At 46.1% G+C, this 20,605-nt stretch overlaps 1 protein-coding gene and 1 long non-coding RNA gene across 6 annotated transcripts; one reads left to right on the forward strand and one right to left on the reverse strand.

The window, feature by feature from the left end:
- On the forward strand, positions 1-17,239 carry HNRNPC (heterogeneous nuclear ribonucleoprotein C). Of its 5 annotated transcripts, none has more exons than XM_081885252.1 (9): positions 3-160; positions 5,506-5,531; positions 10,069-10,343; positions 12,518-12,632; positions 13,121-13,168; positions 14,552-14,712; positions 15,809-15,910; positions 16,608-16,765; positions 16,862-17,239. In XM_081885252.1, exons 3-9 carry the CDS (start codon positions 10,103-10,105, stop codon positions 16,943-16,945), a joined length of 909 nt encoding a protein of 302 aa, XP_081741378.1. In that variant the 5' UTR covers positions 3-160; positions 5,506-5,531; positions 10,069-10,102; the 3' UTR covers positions 16,946-17,239. The 5 variants fall into 5 exon arrangements, with proteins under 5 accessions (XP_081741375.1, XP_081741378.1, XP_081741379.1 ...); XM_081885253.1 differs by having other exon boundaries at positions 12,518-12,593; XM_081885249.1 differs by having other exon boundaries at positions 1-160; positions 16,608-17,239.
- On the reverse strand, positions 1,247-4,983 carry LOC309354974. Its single transcript, XR_014162398.1, has 2 exons — positions 2,409-4,983; positions 1,247-2,191 (listed from the first exon to the last, which is right to left on the reverse strand). It is a non-coding gene; the product is annotated as an uncharacterized lncRNA (long non-coding RNA).
- Positions 17,240-20,605: the final 3,366 nt, after the last annotated feature.

Below are 20,605 nucleotides of genomic sequence, written 5' to 3' on the forward strand. Positions count from 1 at the left end.
GTCCCGGCTGCGCGGCGCAGAGGCAGAGGGCGGCGGGGGCGCCATTTTGTGAAGAGTCCGGAGCGTGGATGAGGCGAAGGTATATGTGAAAGAAGAAGGAGGAAAATAAAAAGCCCTATAGATAAGGAAAACAACGCCGTTCCGGAGCTGGGGCCTCCTGGTGAGTTCGTTGCCTGGATATTAACGCCTCAGGTGGCCAAGGAAGGAGCGGCGACGTTTCTTTCCTTTTTCGCGCTTCGGCCGCGGGGGGGGGGGTTGTTAATGATGGTACCGCCCTTTCTTGTTTTCTTCCCCCGCCACTTTGGTATCTCCCTTCCCGGCCTTCGCAGGGAAATAGGAAGATTCGAGAGATTCTCCCCCTCCTGCGCCCCCCGCTTAGTCCAAATGGTACATTCCGAGCTAATTCATATGTGTTGCCTCTGGAAGAGACCATTGTACTTGGGCGGGGGAGGAGGAGGAGGAAATAATCCTCATTCTCCTCCCCCCCCCGTTGAAAGAGTTAGGTGGCGGTGGGACAAAAAAGCCACGTGAGGCTATTGGCTTTGGTCAGGAAGTGACATTTCTGCCCGCGTGTTCCTTCCCCGTGCAAAAGGCATGGCGCCCGCCCGCCCTCTCTCCTGGCCTAATCCGGATTAGTGGTCTAATGTAGGCTGCGCTCCTGGCCACGCTTTTCTGAGCTCAGTGGGGCTGCTTCATGAATAAACATGGCTGAAGAGTTGCGGGGGTGCGCCATATATATATATATATATATATATATATATATATATATATGTTATTATATCCTGCCTCTTAGCCCTCACAAGGCAGCGCACAACTGGAGGAGATCCAATTGAAATGCATTTGGGTTGTTTAATAATAATAATAATAATAGAGAATAATTCTGAGGAACCAACAAGTCTCAGGAATAAGTGACATAAAAACAACTGGGAAAAGTGTAGCAGGTTGCAACAAATCGAGTTTTTGAGGCACGCTTGAAGGCTTTGTTAGCTCTGCAGGGAGGGAGTTTCAGAGCCATGGTACCACCACACTTGAGCCCACCAGCCTAATAGCTATGGGAAGGGCAGTAAGGTCACAGGCTTAGTCCCTGGTATCATAAAGTCAGGTTCCTGTAACCTTGGGAGAGGTGCTACCAGTCAGAATGGGCAGTACTGAGCAAGATGGGCATGCAATCTGATATTGTTAAAGGCTGTTTTCTGTGTTCCCCTTGTGGGCATGCAAGAACGGTCTTTGTTGTTGTTTTTACAGATACTGAGGATCATAAGAGCTAAGGGTGGTCCTTTAGAGAAGCTGGCCACAAATATTCAGAGCTTTACAGGTTAGCATCAGCATATTGAATTGAGCTTGGAAGCTCTAATGACAATTGGAGTAAAGCTGTTCTTACACGCTCAGGTCTCCTGATCCTCCGTAGCCTTTGTGCCATTCAGCCTGCAAGACCCTGCAAAACTTAGAAGTCATACAGACTGTTGCTTAACTACAGTATGCTAGCATCTTGCACGGGGGCTGCGTTCTGGGGATGCTGTGTATAAGAAAAAACATACATATCTGAACCACCTCATTCGAACTGCCCTCATGTGACCATCCTTGCCTACCAGGTAAGGCAGAGAGCTTTTAAATTCTCCACTTTGCTTACCAGACTCCGGGGAGGCTCTTTTGAGATCTTGTTGCTGGGCCGTCCCAAGAGCCTCCCAGAACCTGCTAAGCAAGCCCAGGAGATTAAAAGCTTTTTTGCACTGGGAAAGACAACACAAAAGGCGCAATTAAACTCTGCCATGCATGCAATTAATTGGCAATATTTAATCGCGCTTAAGGTGGAAACATACTGAACTTTTTTTGTTAAAAAAAAATAAAAGTTCCAGAGGGATCATGTTTGTCACATTGAGGAATACAGTGAGAAGCACGGTATGCATTCTTTAAATAAATAATCAGTTCCTGCAAAAGCAGAGTGCCTTGTGGCACATCAATAGGCTGTGCAATCTTAAATAGATTTTCTTGGAAGTACATATTACTGAGCTTAATGTGGCTTCTTCCCAAGGAGGCGTATATAGGATTGCAGCAAGATTGCTATATTATCTTGCCTTTCTCACAGAACCAGGACTCAAGGGGGTTTACAGAAATTAAAACAACATGAATAAAACACAGAAGTTTAAAAGTTATTCAACAGACATAGAATTAAAACAATATAAAAATAAATCTACAGTGGTACCTCGGGTTCAAAAGCTTCAGGTTACACACACTTCAAGTTACAGACTCCGCTAACCCAGAAATAGTACCTCGGGTTAAGAACTTTGCTTCAGGATGAGAACAGAATTTGTACTCTGGCTCCGCGGCGGCAGCAGGAGGCCCCATTAGCTAAAGTGGTGCTTCAGGCTAAGAACGGACCTCCAGAACAAATTAACCCGAGGTATCACTGTATTAAAATACAGATAGTAAAAGCAGCACAGAACTACTCAAAACCCTTTCTTTAAAAACAGTTCTGAAAAGGCTTTAGGAGTAAAACAAGTCTCCACCTGCCAGCAGAAGGACAGTTAGGATGGAACCAGTCTAGCTTCTCTAAGGAGTTCCAAAATTTGGGAACAGCCATCCAGAAGGCCTTCACCTGCATTCCCACCAAATGTGCTTGTGAAGGTAGTGCAACCCAGAGAAGGGCCTGCCCCAAAGATCTCAGAACCCAGGAATGCTTGCATGGTCATTCAAATAACCTGGACCTAAGGTTCATTTTTAGATTTGTTCATCTTTAGAGCTGCCACCCCACTCCTTGATGCTTTTTCTGAAGGAAAAAAATCATTAGTAGTTCCATGGCCTGGTATAGATTGTTGTCAATTATTGCTCTAAATTTTGTATAATTTGGGGTGGCCTATTTTTATTGGGTCTGTTTTGTGTGCTTAGCAATATTCAAGCTTCTGAGTTACACAGAGGTCTTGATCTAACTAATGGGAGTCAAAAACACTTTTGTATATTGCCTTTGCCAGCTGCAATTGATTCAGTACAGCTGTGCTGCCTGTCTTGAATTTGGATTTGCGTTTTAAAAAGTTTTTTCATTGTTAAGGGAGAGAATTGGGTCCAGCTCATATAGACCCCAGCTTTGGAACAGGGTTAAGTGTGGTTAACTGCTCTGCTCCTGCAGAAGCCTACAAAAGCCTGATCTTGCATTTCACTTGGAATCCTTCAGAATCATGTGGCTGCTAATTGTGTTGTTAGTTTAGAAGTAATTTGTACAGCACTTATTATTGGTGAACATCATGTTGAAGAGCTACCATCCTGCTTTGAGGTAGGATATGGTGTTCCTGTGAAAAACAGAGATAGGCAGGATCAGGAGTGAGGGTCTGGCATTGATGCCTAGCCATAAGCTAGGTTTACAGTGATGGTTTACGGTATTCTTATTTATTACATTTCTATACCACCTTTCATCCAAGGTTCACAGGGACAGTTCACAATATAAAAACACAGAAATGTGTAACATAGTAACAAACAAAAACAGTCCCCCCATTTTAGACAGTTTAATTAGCCAAACATCTGAGAGAAGAGGGCTGTTTTCATTTGGTGCCTAGACATATGTAAATCACATAGGAGGGGAATGGGAACATAGTGAGGCAGGATTCTTTCTGTATGGACAGCACCAGTGATTGCCCTTGCACAAGTCCAGATGTGTAAATTGCAAAACAGTTATCCCTGGTGTGCCAAAACTCATTCATTGACTGGACAGGTCCTGGGTGCTCACTAGCTTGCAGCACATAGCTCTTTATTAGCACCTGTAGCACTGAACTAATAGCCAATTTACTTAAAATTCCATTCAATTAGTTTTATTAGTTTGCAGCAGGAACGGGGTGGGAGGGAGGCATGAGTCTCATGATACCTTAAAGGCTACGAGCTTTTGGTGTCACTTTTTGTAAGCTGAAGCCTGCAAGTGTTCATGCAAGATTGAACTAGCTGTTCTGTAAGGAGTTGCCACAGGATTTGCACAAGACCAGGAGTTTGAATCCAAGTCTTCCACGTGCTGGGTCATGCTTAGTAGAAGAATCTGAATACATTAGCCTTCTCTCTCTTAACATGCTTCCTTCCATTTGTTGAGAACTTGTACAAAGGGTGGAAAGGTAGAACTGGTTGTCTGGGTTCTTCTGCCAGGGACCATGCATTGACCTCCCCCAGTAACGTTGAGGAAACGTGGCTGGAAGTCTTTCCTCCTAGCACCACCACATATTCATCACCTGTCTCCAGAGTGTTAGTAGATCTGGTCCAAAAGAGCATTTCAGTTTGCTTGAAGCTGTCATCAAAATGTGTTTGGCATCAACAACCTTGTACCTGTTTTGCTTATCACTTTTGCCAAGTAATTCCTAAATGACCTGCCCTTCTCCCTTTGTTATTTTCCCTGCCTGTGCTGACTGCACTAAACTTACCCGATATCCTTCCAGGGGTAACATAGCACAGTAGAGAAAAGGAGTGTTCTGCCTATGCATTTCTCTTCTGAGAGACCTGGGGATTATTTATTTAAAGTGTAAATTTGGGTCGTTTATCTGTAGTACTTTCCTGGCATTTAAATGCTGGGTGGGAAGGCAGATAAAACAGTGGGCTAGAATTTAATTAATGGCTTATCAAAATTGGTACCCAGGACTAGGATTGCTTCCAGTTTTGAACATGATGCTAATAACCAGTGGGTGGGTGCATGTATTACACTTCTGGGGAGTGATGCATAGAGCATTAGGCTGCAGTGCCCTTATGCTCTTATGAGGTTTGTAGAGGTTGCTTCTCCTTCAGTTGCATGCATCAGAATCTCTGTGAAGTCTTCCTCCTCCATCTTTGCTTCAGGATATCTGTGTATGAGCTTCAATGTACTCCACCTCCTACCACAAGCTTCCTGGTGCCTTTTGACGTCAGCTGTGAGCTTGGGGTAGCCACGTGGGACTGGCATTCTCTGCGCTGGGGAGGGGGGAACTGGGAGATGTGGGCAACGTTTCTCGGGTACCCTGACTCATCCTGTCCCTTCTCCTTTCACAGGGCAGCAAGGCGAAAACCCCCAACCCTTCCTTCACTGGAGCTCAGCTTCGTGTTTTGTTTTTTTATTTAAAAAAAAACCCACCCACCCCACCGCACGCACACCCCTCCCAATGTCTTAGAATGAGCCGTTTTTTTATCAAAACGGTGGCTTTGCGGCCCAGCGTTGGCCTTGCAGTGAAGCCAGAGCTGGATTGAAAGATGTTAATTTTGGGGGAAAAAACACTTTTTTTTTTCCTGCAGCAGCTGGGTTAGAGGAGGAATCTTTTAGCCTCGCATGAGCTCACCTCTCTCAGGCATTTTTAGAAATGGTGTTCAAAGGGCTTGGATTGTTTCCTGCCGGGAGCTCTCCCCTGCCTGGTTTTGCAGTAACCGTGGCTGGAACAAGAGGGTGAGAGGGGGGAAAAAAGGACAGAAAAATGAAAGAGAGAGAGGAAAAAAATCGTTACTGACTTTGATCTTTTTACACCTCCGGTTTTTCTAATCTGGGCTATTTTTATTTTTGTTTTTTTACAGCGAGATTTTTTTGATCTTCAGCTACAGTAAGTTATTCAATTTTTTTCCAATTTTTTCCTGCCTTTCCACTGATTTCCTTTTTATCGTTGTTGCTAGTTACTTATTGATATTATTGCTACTATGATGGTGGTGACTGTGACTATGATGATGTGTTGCTGATGGTGGTGATTAAAAAAAAATGACTGCTGATTTTTAACCGGATGAAAATGGAGTTTTTCTGAGTGGTCCTAACTGACTCTGGGCTTTTAACCCCTTGGGGGGGAAAAACACAGCAAGGTTTTTAAAACGCATTTTTTTAAAAAAGTGGATTGATCGCGTTTAACTCTTTTTTTCCCTCCCTCCCTGATTGCCTGGCTGCTAAGAACGGAACCCAATTTCTCTCCAGAACTTGTTTGAACATCTCAGGAAGTTCCTACACTTTTTTATTTTTATTTTTTTTTAATTTTTAATATTTCATTTCTGTGCAATTTTTCAACTGTTGCTGCAATGTGTCTGTGGTGCTGATCGCTCGCTAGCAGTGACAGCCTTCCCTTGGTCAGATCCTGCCCCCCCCCTTCCTGTCTCGTACCCTCCAGTTCCCATCTTGATCTTTTCCTCCACACCGTCCCTCCCTTACAAACACCGTCATGGACGCCCAGTCTGGATTGGCAGTGGCAGTTACCTGCGGAGCCTTGCATGGAGCAGACACAAACCCATCTTGGCTGATGGTAAGGGGCTGAGTTGGCTTACTTCCAGGCTTCAGCAGCCATCCCTCTTAAAGGCCTTGCTGAAAAAGAGTACACACCTGCACTACAAGCAAAACTCTGTTAGCAGATGTGAGTGGACCTGTTCAGGTCTTCATTGCCTACTGGACATGCAGCCACTTTAAGGGTTAGAAGTGGGGGAGAGGGGTTGTCTGGTTTTGGGGAGCAGAACTAAGTTCAGCAACCAAGCTCAGTATATCTTGTTGCGCTGGGCTTTCTGGCTAGGGGGTGAACTGGCCAGTTTTGTGTGGTGGACTCTCTTTTTTTCATTTTTAAAAAGTGGCAACAAAACTACATTCCCAGAGTATAATTCTGTGTTAAACTTTGCAGTGCATGCGCACATTCTTGGAATCTTTTGCCCGTTACTTGACCCTAATTAACAGATTGGAACAATCTCTTTTAACAGTTGAGTTATATATAAAAATACTAGAGTATTTCACAGTGCCCAAGTTACCTTGATGCATTGCAGAGATTAAATAAGTCTCTGCCAGCAGACCTACGATTGACAGGAGAAAGGCAACAGGGGCGGGAATGAAACAAGCAAGTTCAGGCAATAGCTTTGTGAACATCTTTAAGGGTAGTGATGGTGGCTGATCTTTATGCCTTGGGTACAGCACAGTCCTGGTAGTGACAAACAGAAGGTGCCAGCTAAAGTCATGGGACCTCTCTTCAGAACTAAGTTTTGTGGTCATAATATGGCTTGCTGAGGCATAGTAACTCATGGACAGATGTGTAATCGGCAGCCAGCACATTTTGGTTTGGTTTGTGAGTCAAACCCATTCATTGCTACCACCATGGCTTGCTCCCCATTGCTTTCCCCCGAGAGCTGTAGAATGTGCAGAGAGCTTGTGGACCGGGCTTTTGAAGAAAGCAGCACCCCTCTGCATCTTCCAAAAAACCTGTGGAAGGAAACCTAGCATTCCTTGCCTCCTCCTTAGCTTGCTGCAGTTTGCCAGAGCCTAACTTGCAAGAGAGAGAGAACATTTGTTTTTTTCTCCCAGTTGGGTTTTTGCCGAAGGCATCAGCAGAGAGGGACTCCTGGCATTTTCTGCAAAATTGCAGCTTGATGTATGAGAACCATCTATGGGAATGGATGGAAGTGACCCTTTTATCTGTGCAGGAAAGGGAATAAAGGAGGGCTAATACCCTCCCCATCCCATGATAGATGATAGATAGATAGATAGATATTTTAAAGAGACAACCGAAAAACACAGTTGATGCTTTCTGTGGAAACGCCTGGGAGCAAAACCACTTTTCTTCTGATTCGGGGGGGGGGGGAGATGTCCCTGCGCCCCCCCCCCCGGGTGAGTTCAGCTTCTGAAAGAAAGTGTCAGCACCTCCTTGCTGCCTGCATCATGAATTGAACCGGACAGAAAAGAGATTGCCTCTTCATTCCTCCAGAAAAGAGAAAGATTGTGTCATTTCTTCCTTTATCCCTCTCCCCTGTTTTTGGCAGGAGGGAGTCATGGGCTGCAAAAGCCCAACTTGCACGAGAAAGAGAGTGTGCTGTTTTTGTTGTTACTTATTGCATTTATTTGTTGCTTTCTACAATAATGTCTCAGAGTGACTTAAGGTGATAAAAGCATACAGTATACAAAATACAAAATTCACCAGAAAAATAAAAGACTACACCTTGTTTCTTCCTCTGAAGCATTGGGCAGGGTGGTGGTGGTGGTGAAGAGGGGTACTTCCCTGCAAACAGGACTTTTGATGGAAGTGCAGGGGTGGTCATCAGTTGGGGGTGAAGCACTCACGTACAGTGAGGAGGCAAGTGGATTTATCAAACCCTGCAGAGCTTAAAGCTGGGTCTCCTTGGAGCCTTGCAGAGAGGGCCTTCTGACCACCCTTGACATTTGGCCATTAGAATTGCTTTTGGTTAGAGGATGATTAACGAAACACTCATCCCACCTTGAGGTCGCACAGAAAGGTGATAGCACCATAAATCTAATTTCTGTCCCTGTGTTTTGCTGCATGTTGTCAGTCCCATATGCACCACCTGCTCTTAATCCTGTTTCGCTGGCCTTTGGCTGCAGTGTATTCTGTGACCACACACACACATTTACCTTGTTTTTGATCACAAAAATCATGTGCTAGTCCTCTGCCCATCTCAAACAAAACTGCCAGCTGGAACTGAAAGTGTTGAATCTTTTGAAAGGTCTTGGGATTTTTCCCACGACTCTACTCATTATCCAGAGGTTGCTCTCCATTCTCATCTTGTTCTTGCAATAGTCCTGTGAAGCAAGTATAGGCAGAGAGCGTTCATGAGCCTCTGGGAGTTTCATTGCTGGACAAAGAATCTGAACATAGACCTCCAGCAGCGAAACTTAACAAATCAGTCCCCCACTCTGTTCACTTGATGGCTTAGGTCTGGGTTGTCGAGTATCGCATGCAACAGAACTAAATGTGCCAAGGTGAGAGCAGGAAAATAAAAGGCTGTACCCTGTTGGATTTTTGTAAATAGCTTGGGGGGGGGGAGAGAGGAGAGAACGTGTTGTGTGCATGCATGCGAGAGAGAGAGAGAGAGAGAGAATGCAGTGAGCAGCGTTGAATGTTCCTCCACGCTGAAACTTCTTTCCCAGGCTACTTTCAGATGTATTACAAGACCACTCTGAGTTTGTACATAGACGAAGTTCCAACACTGATTTTAGTTTCCACTGGTCGCTTTAAAAATATATTCTAAGTATAACTATGTTAACTAGGTGTGTGCAAGAGACTTGTGTAGATGAGCAGACTCCATGTTGTTGCTCCATGTAAGTGGTTGAAATGAGGCTGGGACTCGAACCAGAATCTCATTTCCATGTTTATCAATGAATCTAAAGATCACAGCAAGGTCCTGGTGCTTTTGTCATAAGCATCTATAAATGGAGGCCCAAAGTTAGATAGCATTCCACTCACTGCTTTTGAATGAAGTTTTGTTGAGAAAACTGTGTGAGAGTTGTCTCACTACTAGAAACTGGGGACAGCTTTTTGTATCGGTTTCATCTGAACTGGAGATGGGTTTTCTGTAGTTGTGTTCCTTAGAAAGCTGGTTAAAAGCAAAATTGAGGGCTGGGAGTAAAATTGATTCTACCCACAATATGCTTGTCCTTCAAACAAGGGTCCAGAGCAGGGGTCAGCAAACTTTTTCAGCAGGGGGCCAGTCCACTGTCCCTCAGACCTTGTGGGGGACTGGACTATATTTTGAAGGAGGGAAATAAACAAATTCCTATGCCCCACAAATAACCCAGTGATGCATTTTAAATAAAAGCACACATTCTACTCCTTTAAAATCATGCCGATTCCCAGACCCTCCACAGGCCAGATTTAGAAGGCGATTGGGCCGGATCTGGCCCCCAGGCCTTAGTTTACCCCATTGTCTAGCGGTTGAGTTTCTCCTGAGACCAGGCTGACATGACAGATACCCACCCATCTTGGAATACCACTGCTAGTTTTAGACACAATATCATGCACAGCCAGTGCTTGAGGTGGGCACAGGTGTCTCTTGTGGGAGAATGTGGGTGGTTCTGTGGCAGGCTGGTGGCAAAGCCACCTCACTTCCTTTAGTGCCTTACGAAAAATGGTCTTTGCCTAGTGGCAATCATTTTTTAAAAAAAGGAAAATGCAGTTGCTTAGCAATACTGCTACGCCTTACTGCTTGCAGGATGGATCTGAGATTTTCCAGCATGCCTCAGGGATCATAGCTTCTCTTTCAAAGGGGGAAGCGCTTCCTGCCAGGCTGAGTGTGTGTGTATTCTGTTGGCTGTGTGTGTGCGTGCATGTGTCAAGACGCTGAAATCCCACGTGACTTCTTTCCCTTCTCTGACAAATCTTCCTCCTCCAGCACCAAGCCTGTGTTTCTGCTGCATACTTGAGTCATGGCCAGCAACGTCACCAACAAGACAGACCCACGCTCCCTGAACTCCCGCGTGTTCATCGGCAATCTCAACACGCTAGTGGTCAAGAAGTCGGACGTGGAGGCCATCTTCTCCAAGTACGGCAAGATCGTGGGCTGCTCTGTGCACAAGGGCTTTGCCTTCGTGCAGTACGTGAACGAGCGCAACGCTCGCGCTGCCGTGGCAGGAGAAGATGGCAGGATGATCGCAGGCCAGGTCCTAGGTGAGCGCCTTGTGGCGGTTTTTAGCTTACCCCTTTTCTTAGGCCTGGATGAAATCACTGACCAGTTCCTTTTCTGAGCGCCTCTCTTGCTTCCTTATTGCCTCATTTCACACTCAGACATAACACACCACTCTCTGCTAGCAGAGGCAGTCTAGATGTCAAAGTGGAGGTGGCAAGTCTCTAAAGAGGAGAGCAAGGAAGTCAGAATTTACAGCTAGATATTGAGCTGTGCGGAAGTGCAGAGTGTTGCCCATGTTTATTTTACTGTATTTTTATTCCACCTTTCAAGGTACAGTTTCTTCTAAGGCAGCTTACAAGTAACATCAAAACATGGTAAACACACAGAGCAACATCAGAAAGGTGGGGTACAAGCCTGTCTTTCCTAATTTTCTATTGACGCCTTTTGAAGCCTTAATCAAGTACCATGGTACCTCAGGTTACATATGCTTCAGGTTACAGACTCCGCTAACCCAGAAATAGTGCTTTAGGTTAAGAACTGCTTCAGGATAAGAACAGAAATCAGGCTCCGGCGGTGCAGCGGCAGCAGGAGACCCCATTAGCTAAAGTGTGCTTCAGGTTAAGAACAGTTTCAGGTTAAGAATGGACCTCCGGAATGAATTAAGTACTTAACCCGAGGCACCACTGTATACCCAAATTCTAATGATCCATTCCGCAGGATGGAGCAGGAGCAGGTTCCTGATTTCTATTTCTTCATCTGCCTTTCTTTCCCGAGATCCTTCCAGGGCTGTTGGTCATTTTGGGTTGGTGAGGGAAGAGAAAGGCAGCTTGGAGCCTTGATTGGCTTTTATGAAAATAATGAATGTTGATCACCAGTGTAGAGCTAGCCTTTAGGTCAGGTTTTTCATTTCTTCCTCTGTATGTGTGGTGTTTGTGTATGTTTATGACATTCTTCCTGCTCCTCACAGAATTCAGGGGTGTGAAGCTAGGAGAGTGGATGTCCTTGGGCACGTCAGTGGGGATTTGAACGAGGGTCCAGAATGTCACAACCCAGCTACCCTTGTCTCCTCTTTTGATGAGACTAGCTTATACGTATTTGGCAATGCTAGGATTGGTGCAGAGAGCCTGGCACCAATCCTCTCTTGATCCACTCTACCCCACTCCTCTCCAAAAAGCCTGAGCGGGAACAGCCAAAGCATTTTTATTGCATTGCTCCTTCAATGCAGTTCACCGGTTTGCCTAAGTATAGGGAAAGGAGACACAACTTGCGCGGCCGGCATGCTTGTAATATTGCAATTGGCTCCTTGTTTCATTAGGCAAGACTCAAGACAAGAGTGTTTATGCAGCCCTGTTTGAAAGCCACAATTCCAAATTCCTCCAATCGAAAAGCCACATCCCTGATCTTCAGAGAAACCAGCAGCTTAGTCTTCTCTCCCCTACTGACCATAACCCTGTAAATAACAGTGCAAGTAGCTTAGTAGTCCATTCAAGCTGTTTAGTAGTCACATAATGGCATATTGGTGCGCTTCCATTTTAGACCAGCTTTCCTGCCTAGTCACCGGGACAAACTTTCACTCTGCACATGAGACTTCGGAGCAGCTATTTACAAGCTTGCTCAGCCGTGCTTGTCTTTCATTCCAGTGTTTTCTCTGCCAGACAACATTTTCCTGCTACCCCTCCCCCAGGTGGTGTGGGAAAAATTTGTTTGTTTGGTGTAGCCCGTCCATCCTGCAGTGAACCCTCTTACTTTGGAAGTGCTGCTTAATATATTAGTTCTGTCACTGCGTGGTATAGATTTACTGCAAGGGAAAGAGTTGCACTTTCCCACCCAGCAGTAAGAAGCTGAGTGTCTGTGTTTGCAACTGACAAGTGGCTGAAGATCCTGGCCGACATGAGATGTCTTATTCAGTATCATTTTTTTTGCCAAATACAATGGCTTTTTGTGTGTGTGTGTGTGTGTTCCTGCTTGAAGCAAATGGCTCATAGCTTGTCTTCTACCCTCCTGGCTCTCTTGCTACTGGGCATTATGTTGTCTGTACCTTTTAGCAGCATATCCTATGCCATCCCTTAGGGCAATGTGCCCCATCCCAGAACAGAGAGAGCTCGGCAACACATTAGTGCCCAGATGTATGGCAGGCCTCGACTTGTTTCCAAGAGTTGTGAGATGCTGGCTTTCAAAATTGGCATGTCTCTCTCTGTGTGTGTCTCTGTTCCAGATATTAACCTGGCTGCCGAGCCGAAGTTGAACCGGGGCAAAGCTGGGGTGAAGAGATCGGCCACAGAGATGTACGGGTCAGTAGCCGCACCACCTTCTCCGTCCCCTCTAGTCAGGTCGGGACCCTTATGTTTTTTTCCCTTTATTTTAATATTTCTGTTCTTTTTATTTCTCTGGCTTTGTGCCCTGCAGTGAGCAATGTCTCCATAGGTCTTAATTGTCTAGCTGGTTGCAAGGAAATGAAGCTGAGTGTGTAGAGGCGTGTGTATATGTATGTGTGCATGCGTGCAAACAACTCCATGTGAATGTGAGAGGCCATGTGGGAGAGTGTTTTTTTTTTATACCTGCGGGTGGCAATTTGTTATCTTGCTCAGGTGGCTTTGAAGTGTGGGTGACAGACAGAGGGATTGTTGGATAAACTCAGGGTTGCCTTTGCTCTTGCTCTGTGAATATCTGTGTTTAGCCTTGATATGCCAGACTGGGAATGGACTCCTGATAACAGGAAGCGAAAGAATCGCCTGTTCCTTTCAGCCTCCTGAGCAGGATTCCTTTCCTTGGTGGTCTCCCAGAGACCTGACCATGTTTCATGTGCTTTGTCTTTCAGGTCATCTTTTGACCTGGACTATGACTTCCAGCGTGACTACTACGACAGGTAGGTTTACCTGAATGCTGTTTGCTGCATTGTGCATGCTTCATTCCTTTTGGTAGAAGAGGAAGGCACCAGTACACTGTTCTGTTATGCCAGCATCAAATAGATCAGGCCTTTTAATTCCCTCCTTCCAAAACATTCCAGGTGTAGGTTCCTTTTTCTGGCATAGAGTATAACAACCTGAGAATGAATTTCCATTTTCACTCAAGGCATTTAGCCAGATCCTGGGTTCTTGTGGTGCTTGTCATATTTTTAAGAACCGTCTGCCGTTAAACGGTAAGGAAGACGAGGGGATGCGTAGTAGAAGTGTTTGAGGGAAAAGTGGAGGCATTTTTTTCTTTGGCCAAAAGGAGTCTGGGGAGGAAGAAAGGGTTTTTGCAAGGGGTTGTAGGTCAGTGGTAGAGTGCCAGGTTAGCAGCTAGAAGCTCCTCAAGTACCTCCCTGCTTCCCATGCGTAGGGCTGCAAAAGTCCCTTGTCAGCAGCCCTGAAGAGCCTCTCAGTGGAGGCTGGTTCATGGGTGCAAACGAAATACTGTCCCACCAACTTCCACTGGCCCCAACCCATCCTCTTTCAAACAAACCAGGGGTTGGCTCTTTCTGCTACCTCCTCCTCCATCTCTTTGTTGTCATTATAGAACTCAGAAGGGAGAAGGATGAATTGGTTGGCCATGCCTGTAGCTGGCTGTGGCTGCACCTGCCTTCTTCCTGCCAGTCCCCTTGGGCACCAGCCGCCATTGAAGCTGCTGCCAGTCATGGTGTCCCAATGCCAGGACTCTTGAGTTGGTGGAAAGCAGCTGCCAGATGGACGGGGTATAAATAATAAAATTATTCTATGCTGCAAGGAGCTGTCTTAACCTTCTTGCCCAGAAGATCTGCCTGATCTTCTTGGGTTGGTGTGGGGAGGGAGCTTTCCTGGGACACTTAACCATGCACAGCCTGGGAGCCACCAGTGAGCCATTGCCCCTTCCATACAGCTCCAGTTTGTCTCCAAATGCCAATAAGGGAGGAACCACAGCCATTGAGCTTGTGCATGAGCAAGAAGCAGATTGAATTTACACGAAGGAAGATGTCACTTAGCTGTATTTTGGGGAGTAGAGGGAGGCATGCAGAACAGAGGAGTCCTCATGCGACTTCACGGAACAGGATTCTGTGGATGAGGAAGGTCCCTTTGTGCTACAGGCCTTACAAGTGCTATGGAAGTAGAGCCTGCTCTCCTGAGCGAACTCTAAAGGGAGTGCTATTGGTTAGCTCCCGTGAACAAAACGATGAGTTTTGAGAAGCCCAGGGCAGAGGATGCACACATGCGGTGTAAAGCACGAAGAGGCCGTTTCAGTAGGGAATTGAGTGCTGGCTTCTGACGATGGCAGTTTTCTCTTGTGCCCCTAGGATGTACAGCTACCAAGCGCGGGTGCCGCCTCCGCCTCCCATTGCCCGGGCCGTGGTGCCCTCCAAACGCCAACGGGTTTCTGGCAACACCTCCCGCAGGGGCAAGAGCGGATTCAACTCGAAGAGCGGGCAGCGGGGGTCGTCTTCCAAGTCTGGAAAGTGTATGTGTTGAATTTTCTGGCTAGGCGCAGGTGATTTGAGTGGGGTGGGGGCCCTTTCTCTTGCACAAGGACTTAAACTGGGATTCAGAAAAGTCACACAAAGTGCCACTGAGTGGTCAAATGTTGCGGTAGCCTTACACAAAATCCTTGGGGATTGGCTAGAACTGTTCTCTTGGCAAGGCAGAAGTTCCATTCGGAACTGGGGTGTGCAGAAGGTAGATCAGGATCTACTGGGTATTGTGCAACAGATTCTGCTTCTCACTTGGTTAACAATGGCAGCAACTGAAATGATTCTTGCCCCTGAATTAGGCTACTGAATTTAAGAAAGATGGTGATTTCGTGTGTGAAAAGGCCATAAGCTCAATTCAGTCCTGGTGGTACAAAACTACCCAATTCCTAGGTTCAGATGCACCCTGCTCTTGTAATTCTAATTATGTTTTTGGGCTTGGATTTTGCTGGAAGACTTCTAATTAACAAAGTAGATCTGACATGTTTAAAGTCTTCCCTGATTTGAAACGGGCCCCTGCATGCTGTAGTGGGTGATGCTGAAGCTGGCAGTGGGCAAGGGTTACCCTCTTGCCCCCCCCCCTTTATCTCTCTTTGCCTAGCAAGCTGCTGGGAGAGGGTGAGGTCACTCTTGCCAGAGGCCTGTCCTGGTCACATGCTGTGAGCTTGGGCTGAAGGTCATGTGTATCCCTAGGGCTGCAGGTTTCCAATTCCTGGCATAAATTGCTGACTTGTCCATAAAGAGTGAGAAAGTTTCACTACCCTGGACTGTTCTCTATCCTAGTTTCAGAGGGGCATCTGAAAACTCCTGGCAACAGTTGCACCTTCCTTTGCTTTTCAGCACTATTTATTTCCCTATATCTTTTTTAATGGTGGGTTGAGAAGAAGGAACAGTGGGGAAACCTCCTTTCCCTGGGATAAATGCTTCGCTTAATCTCCAGATTTATATCTGTGTTAGCTGTCTTTCAGCATCTATTGTTGAGATGCTGAATATATTTGGAATAGGCATTGAGTGCCTATGTTCAAAAAAGCTAAGCCTTGGGTATCAGTGCTTCCGATAAACAGTGTGCTCATGTCCTTTTTATTTCAGTGAAAGGAGATGATCTGCAGACCATTAAGAAGGAGCTGACCCAGATTAAGCAGAAAGTGGATTCCCTGCTGGAAAGCCTGGAGAAGATAGAGAAAGATCAAAGTAAACAGTCAAATGAAAGGGTTGGGAGGCGGATGGGAGGCGGGGGGAAGACCCTGGAAGCCCTTCACGGGCTTGGGACTTTTGGGGGGCTGAAGGTTGTGGGAATTTGGCTTGAAGCATCTCTTCAGGCTTTATCCTTCCTCCCCAATAAAGAGAACTTGTTTGGGAGGGACACGGGCTGTCTGGGGATGCATATCTGACGTGTGTAATTGTGGTGGTTTTCTAGGTGGGCTTTTTGGTTTTGGGTTTCCAGGAGAGCAACCTTGTGATGCTCCTTCGCTGCTCTTCAATTTAACATCTGTCCATAGCTAGGAGGGCAGCGCTTTAGCCCCCTCCTCTTTATTGTCGGTAGGGAGAGCAGCCACCTTGCCAAAGCCCTTTGCATACAGCCATAGTTCTCCACAACAGCCTTGCAGATGAACCCATGGCAGCTGCTTGATCACAGATGTGTCGCGAGCTGCCGGCCCCTTCATGCCTTTGCATAGGTGGCCTGACTAGGAAGAACCAACCTCCTTCCGGCTTATAAAAGCTCTTCTGCCTCTGGGATGGTTCCGGCTCGCCAGAGGCGTGTGGTTGGCTTGACGAGTCTTGATGTAGGAAAATTCCACGTGGGGCGGCAGCCCTGAGAGCTTAGGAGAGCAGGCGAGCGGTTCCGATACCCTGCTGGACCCCTCCTCTCTATATCCTCCCTTCCTAGAACTGAAGAATGACAAGTCTGAGGAGGAGCAAAGCAGCAGCTCGGCCAAGAAAGAAGAGAGCAATGTCAAGATGGAGTCTGAGACTGGGGCGGATGACTCCGCTGAGGAAGGGGACCTGCTGGACAATGACGACAATGAAGACCGGGGAGACGACCAGGTACGAAGCTGGAGGCGGCAGAGAGCCAGGAGTGAGGAGCGCGGCTCTCCCTGTTTGCTAACTCGGCCCCTCTGCCTGTCCCCTTCTCTCTCTCAGCTGGAGTCCATCGAGGGGGATGACAAGGAGCCCGAAGAAGGCGAAGACGACAGAGACAGCGCCAATGGCGAAGACGACTCCTAAGCGCCCAGCACACCTCTCCTCTCTCCTCCTCAACCAACACCGACGTTCTTCTGATATTGAGCCTCTCACCAGCCCCTTGTCGGCTGCCTCCTCACTGCCCTCTTCCCTCCCTCCTTCCCAGAGCCCCGTGTGTTCATGGCGTGTCTTCTGTTGCATTTGTCCTTTCTTTCTCCTCCCCCCGGCCAGACCCCCGAAATCTCTCCTAGTAGTTCAGTTAAATCCCCTGTAATTCTCCTCTTTTAATTTTGATACCTCTTTATTGACTTAACAATTAAAAAGGACGTATTGTTTTTAGATGGCTTGCCTCTTGTTTATTTGTGGGGAGGGAGCACTTTCGGATGCGGGCTGTGCAAATGTGTGATGTTACAGTTCTTAGCTGCAACGGCTGACCTTCAGTACTCTGAGGCCAGATTCGAATCGTGTCCCCTTTTAAGAAGGTGTTACGTGTGTGTTAATACTGGTTTTGAACAGTCGCCAATAAATTTGCAGAGCTCTGCAGCTCACTTCAAGGTGGGTGATGGAAATGGGAAGACTATCATCTGGGCCCACACTAGGCTTCTTGTTAAGAAGGAAACAGTAATTGTGGACAAATTTGTGTCTTGTAAATTCACTGTTAGTCACTAATATTTTCTTGGTAATAGGGTATACTTTGACAGTGTGCGCTCGTAAAAGTAAGCGAATGCTGGTCTTGTAGAAAGCTCTTATTCAGTCAAGAAATTAACCCCCCCCCCCAAAAAAAAAAGAATGGTGGCAGCAAGGGTAACTGAAAGTTTTCTGAAGTGGCTTGAGCACATCTTTGTAAAACACGTGGAAGAGTAGCTTAACATTTCCATTTTATTATCCTCCCCTGAGAACCAGTGATGCTGCAGCTATTTTCCCTACACCTAGTAACAGTTCTGGGGGCAGGGGGTGTTAGGCAGGGAAGAGGTTAGAACAGGGGTCAGAAACTTTCAACAGGGGGCCGATCCACTGTCCCTCAGACCTTGTGAGGGGCCGGACTGTATTTTGGAAGGAGGAAAAAAATGAATTCCTATGCCCCACAAATAACCCAGAGATGCATTTTAAATAAAAGGACACATTCTACTCATGTAAAAACACGCTGATTCCCGGACAGTCTGTGGGCTGGATTTAGAAGGCGATTGGGCTGGATCTGGCCTCTGGGCCTTAGTTTGCCTACCCATGGGTTAGAATGTGTGAGAACCCTGCTTGAAAGTTAAGATGCAAACATGGTGGTTAGTAATGTTTTAAGAAAGCACTTGGCTGCCAGCGTTGCTGAGGCAATGACTTCTGTGTACCTAACTGCAATGTGTGTTGTGCATTTGGCATGGTCCGGCCTCCTCAATCTTCCTTGTATGCATGATGACATAAGTGAACATGCCAGGGTCTAAACACAGCCAAGGAAAAGTGATTTGTAGAGAAAGATATCCAACATGAATGTACAGAAAGCCACTCAATTAACACGAGTGTTTTGGGTGTTGCTGAACTCTGAGTTTGAAAGCAATGATATTGACACACCAGGATAGGGGAACGCCAAACATTTAAATCTATGCAGCTGCATAAAACAGATCCAGCTGTTCCTCTAAATGTTTACAATAAGTCAATATCAAACAGTAATTGATGCCCCCAACCCTGTTTGTGGTTCTGCATTTCTCTGTGAACCACCCTGAGATCTACGGGTACAGGGTGGTATACAAATTTAATAAAATAATAATAATAAAAGCTTTAATGGCCTGTAGCTTCTTTTTACAATTAGCCTTCATGTTTGGAGCATAAAAGCATAGCCACAAATAGCTGAAATATGAGAACTAAGTGAAGCACTTGCAATGGATAAAGTGAAAGATTTCGTGTGCCGTTTGTGTACTAACAAGTTGGTCCAGCTTTTTGCAGAAAAATGTCGGCTTCTAGTCAATTTGCCCCAAGTTAGGGTTGGGAATGTGGGGTGGTTTTTTTTCCAGCCAGAGGGCTGCATTGCCTCGTGGGACCACATGCTAGTGGTGAGTAGGGCCAGTTGGTACTGGTAATATAAAATACCAACCCCCAACCCCCCAATCTTCTACCTTGCAAGGCAAAGACTTAATACAGGTCAAGGGCATATGACATCTATGCAAATATCCTCCAGTAAGCAGAACAGCGCCTTGGGCAGAGTTGCAACAGACTTTTATTCAGCTCTTGGTCCTGAGCTGCTCTCATCACAGCAGAGCTGGATGTCTTTGGTCACAGCCATGCGAAGGGCTCTTCAGCCAGATCCCATCACTTGGAGGAACGAGTACAAGTTGATACATTCTGCCTGATCTCAACAATGCGATGGACTCTTGTTTATTTCTCCTAGAAATTATCTGGCATAAGCAACCTAGATGGCGTTAGATATTCAGGGTGAGGTGTGCTGGCTGCTTTTTTACTCCTCCTAAAATGGTGTAACACTTAAGCAGAGCAAGAAACCTGCTAGAGCAGACCAAGGTGTACTCCAGCAATCCCATAAAATTGTAGGAATCCCCCTGCTGGATCAGGCTAAAAAAGACACATCTAGTCAAGGATTCTGGTCCACCAGGTTCCCAAGCAAGACCTGAGCACAACAACATGCCCCACTATGGATTTGTATTTACTAAGTGTCAATCAACACCCATTCAGGAATACCTGAACAGAGGTCTCCAATCATTTTAGGCCATTTGGATTTCTCTGGTTATCTTTGTCATCTTTCTTCCTTGGATCAAGCTCCCACACACATTGCTTTTTTCCAAAGGAACTGAGTAAAACTTGGATTCAGTAGAATTCATCTGAGACGAGAGCTGAAATATAAGGTGGGTGCCCTACAGTGTGTCTTTTCCTTCTCTCAAAGTCTATAACGTACTTGACCATTAGGGATAAAAGACTTGTCGATTATTCTTTTCTTCTTTGGCGATCACTTGTAGCCGAGTAAGATTGTCTTCCATAAACACAGTTTTAACAATGAGTCTGTAAGTGATTGTGTAGGCCAATTCTGGATCCACACATCCTTCCACAGTGGGGATTATAACTTCAGTATCTCCCTAGTAGTCTAAGGAATTAATTCTACTCCCTGAATCACTCTATATAGATCAATACACTTATTGACTAACATTGGTTTATCATGTGAAGCTTTCCTTCTCATTAGAAAAATGATCCCTATTGACCCCATTTAAGCAACCCAGTTTCCTTGTAAGAGCTATATACAGTATAGTTGTTGCTCTATATAAGAACCTGTCATTTCCCAAGCCAGGCAACGGGTCCATCTAGCTCTTGGGCAGGTTTTTACTTCTCAGTCCTGCCTGTCATTGAACGCAGGATCCCTTTGCATGCACACAAAGCCTGCTTGTGCTCTATCCTCTCCCCACAGAGCGACGGACCCCCTCTTCTGTTCCAGCGCCAGCCAGCGAAAGGCGACATTTCTCCTGCAGAACCTTAGAAGGCATAGATTTCTGTCCATCGTAAAACTAATGAAACTCCCCAAATTAAAGAATCATTCTGACAACTGAGTGTGCTGGTGATGAGGAGATGACCTTTGTGCCGCTGCTAATGGGAAAGCAATTTAGATTCTGGGATTGAAGAAAACGCTATTGTGCCGCTCACACTTCCCTTTGAACATTATTTTCTCCTCTACTCTGCAACACCCATACGCCCTCGAAATGTGCTCCAGAGGCTTGT

Source organism: Podarcis melisellensis (assembly GCF_964234715.1).
Source record: "Podarcis melisellensis genome assembly, chromosome: 13".
NCBI lineage: Eukaryota > Metazoa > Chordata > Lepidosauria > Squamata > Lacertidae > Podarcis > Podarcis melisellensis.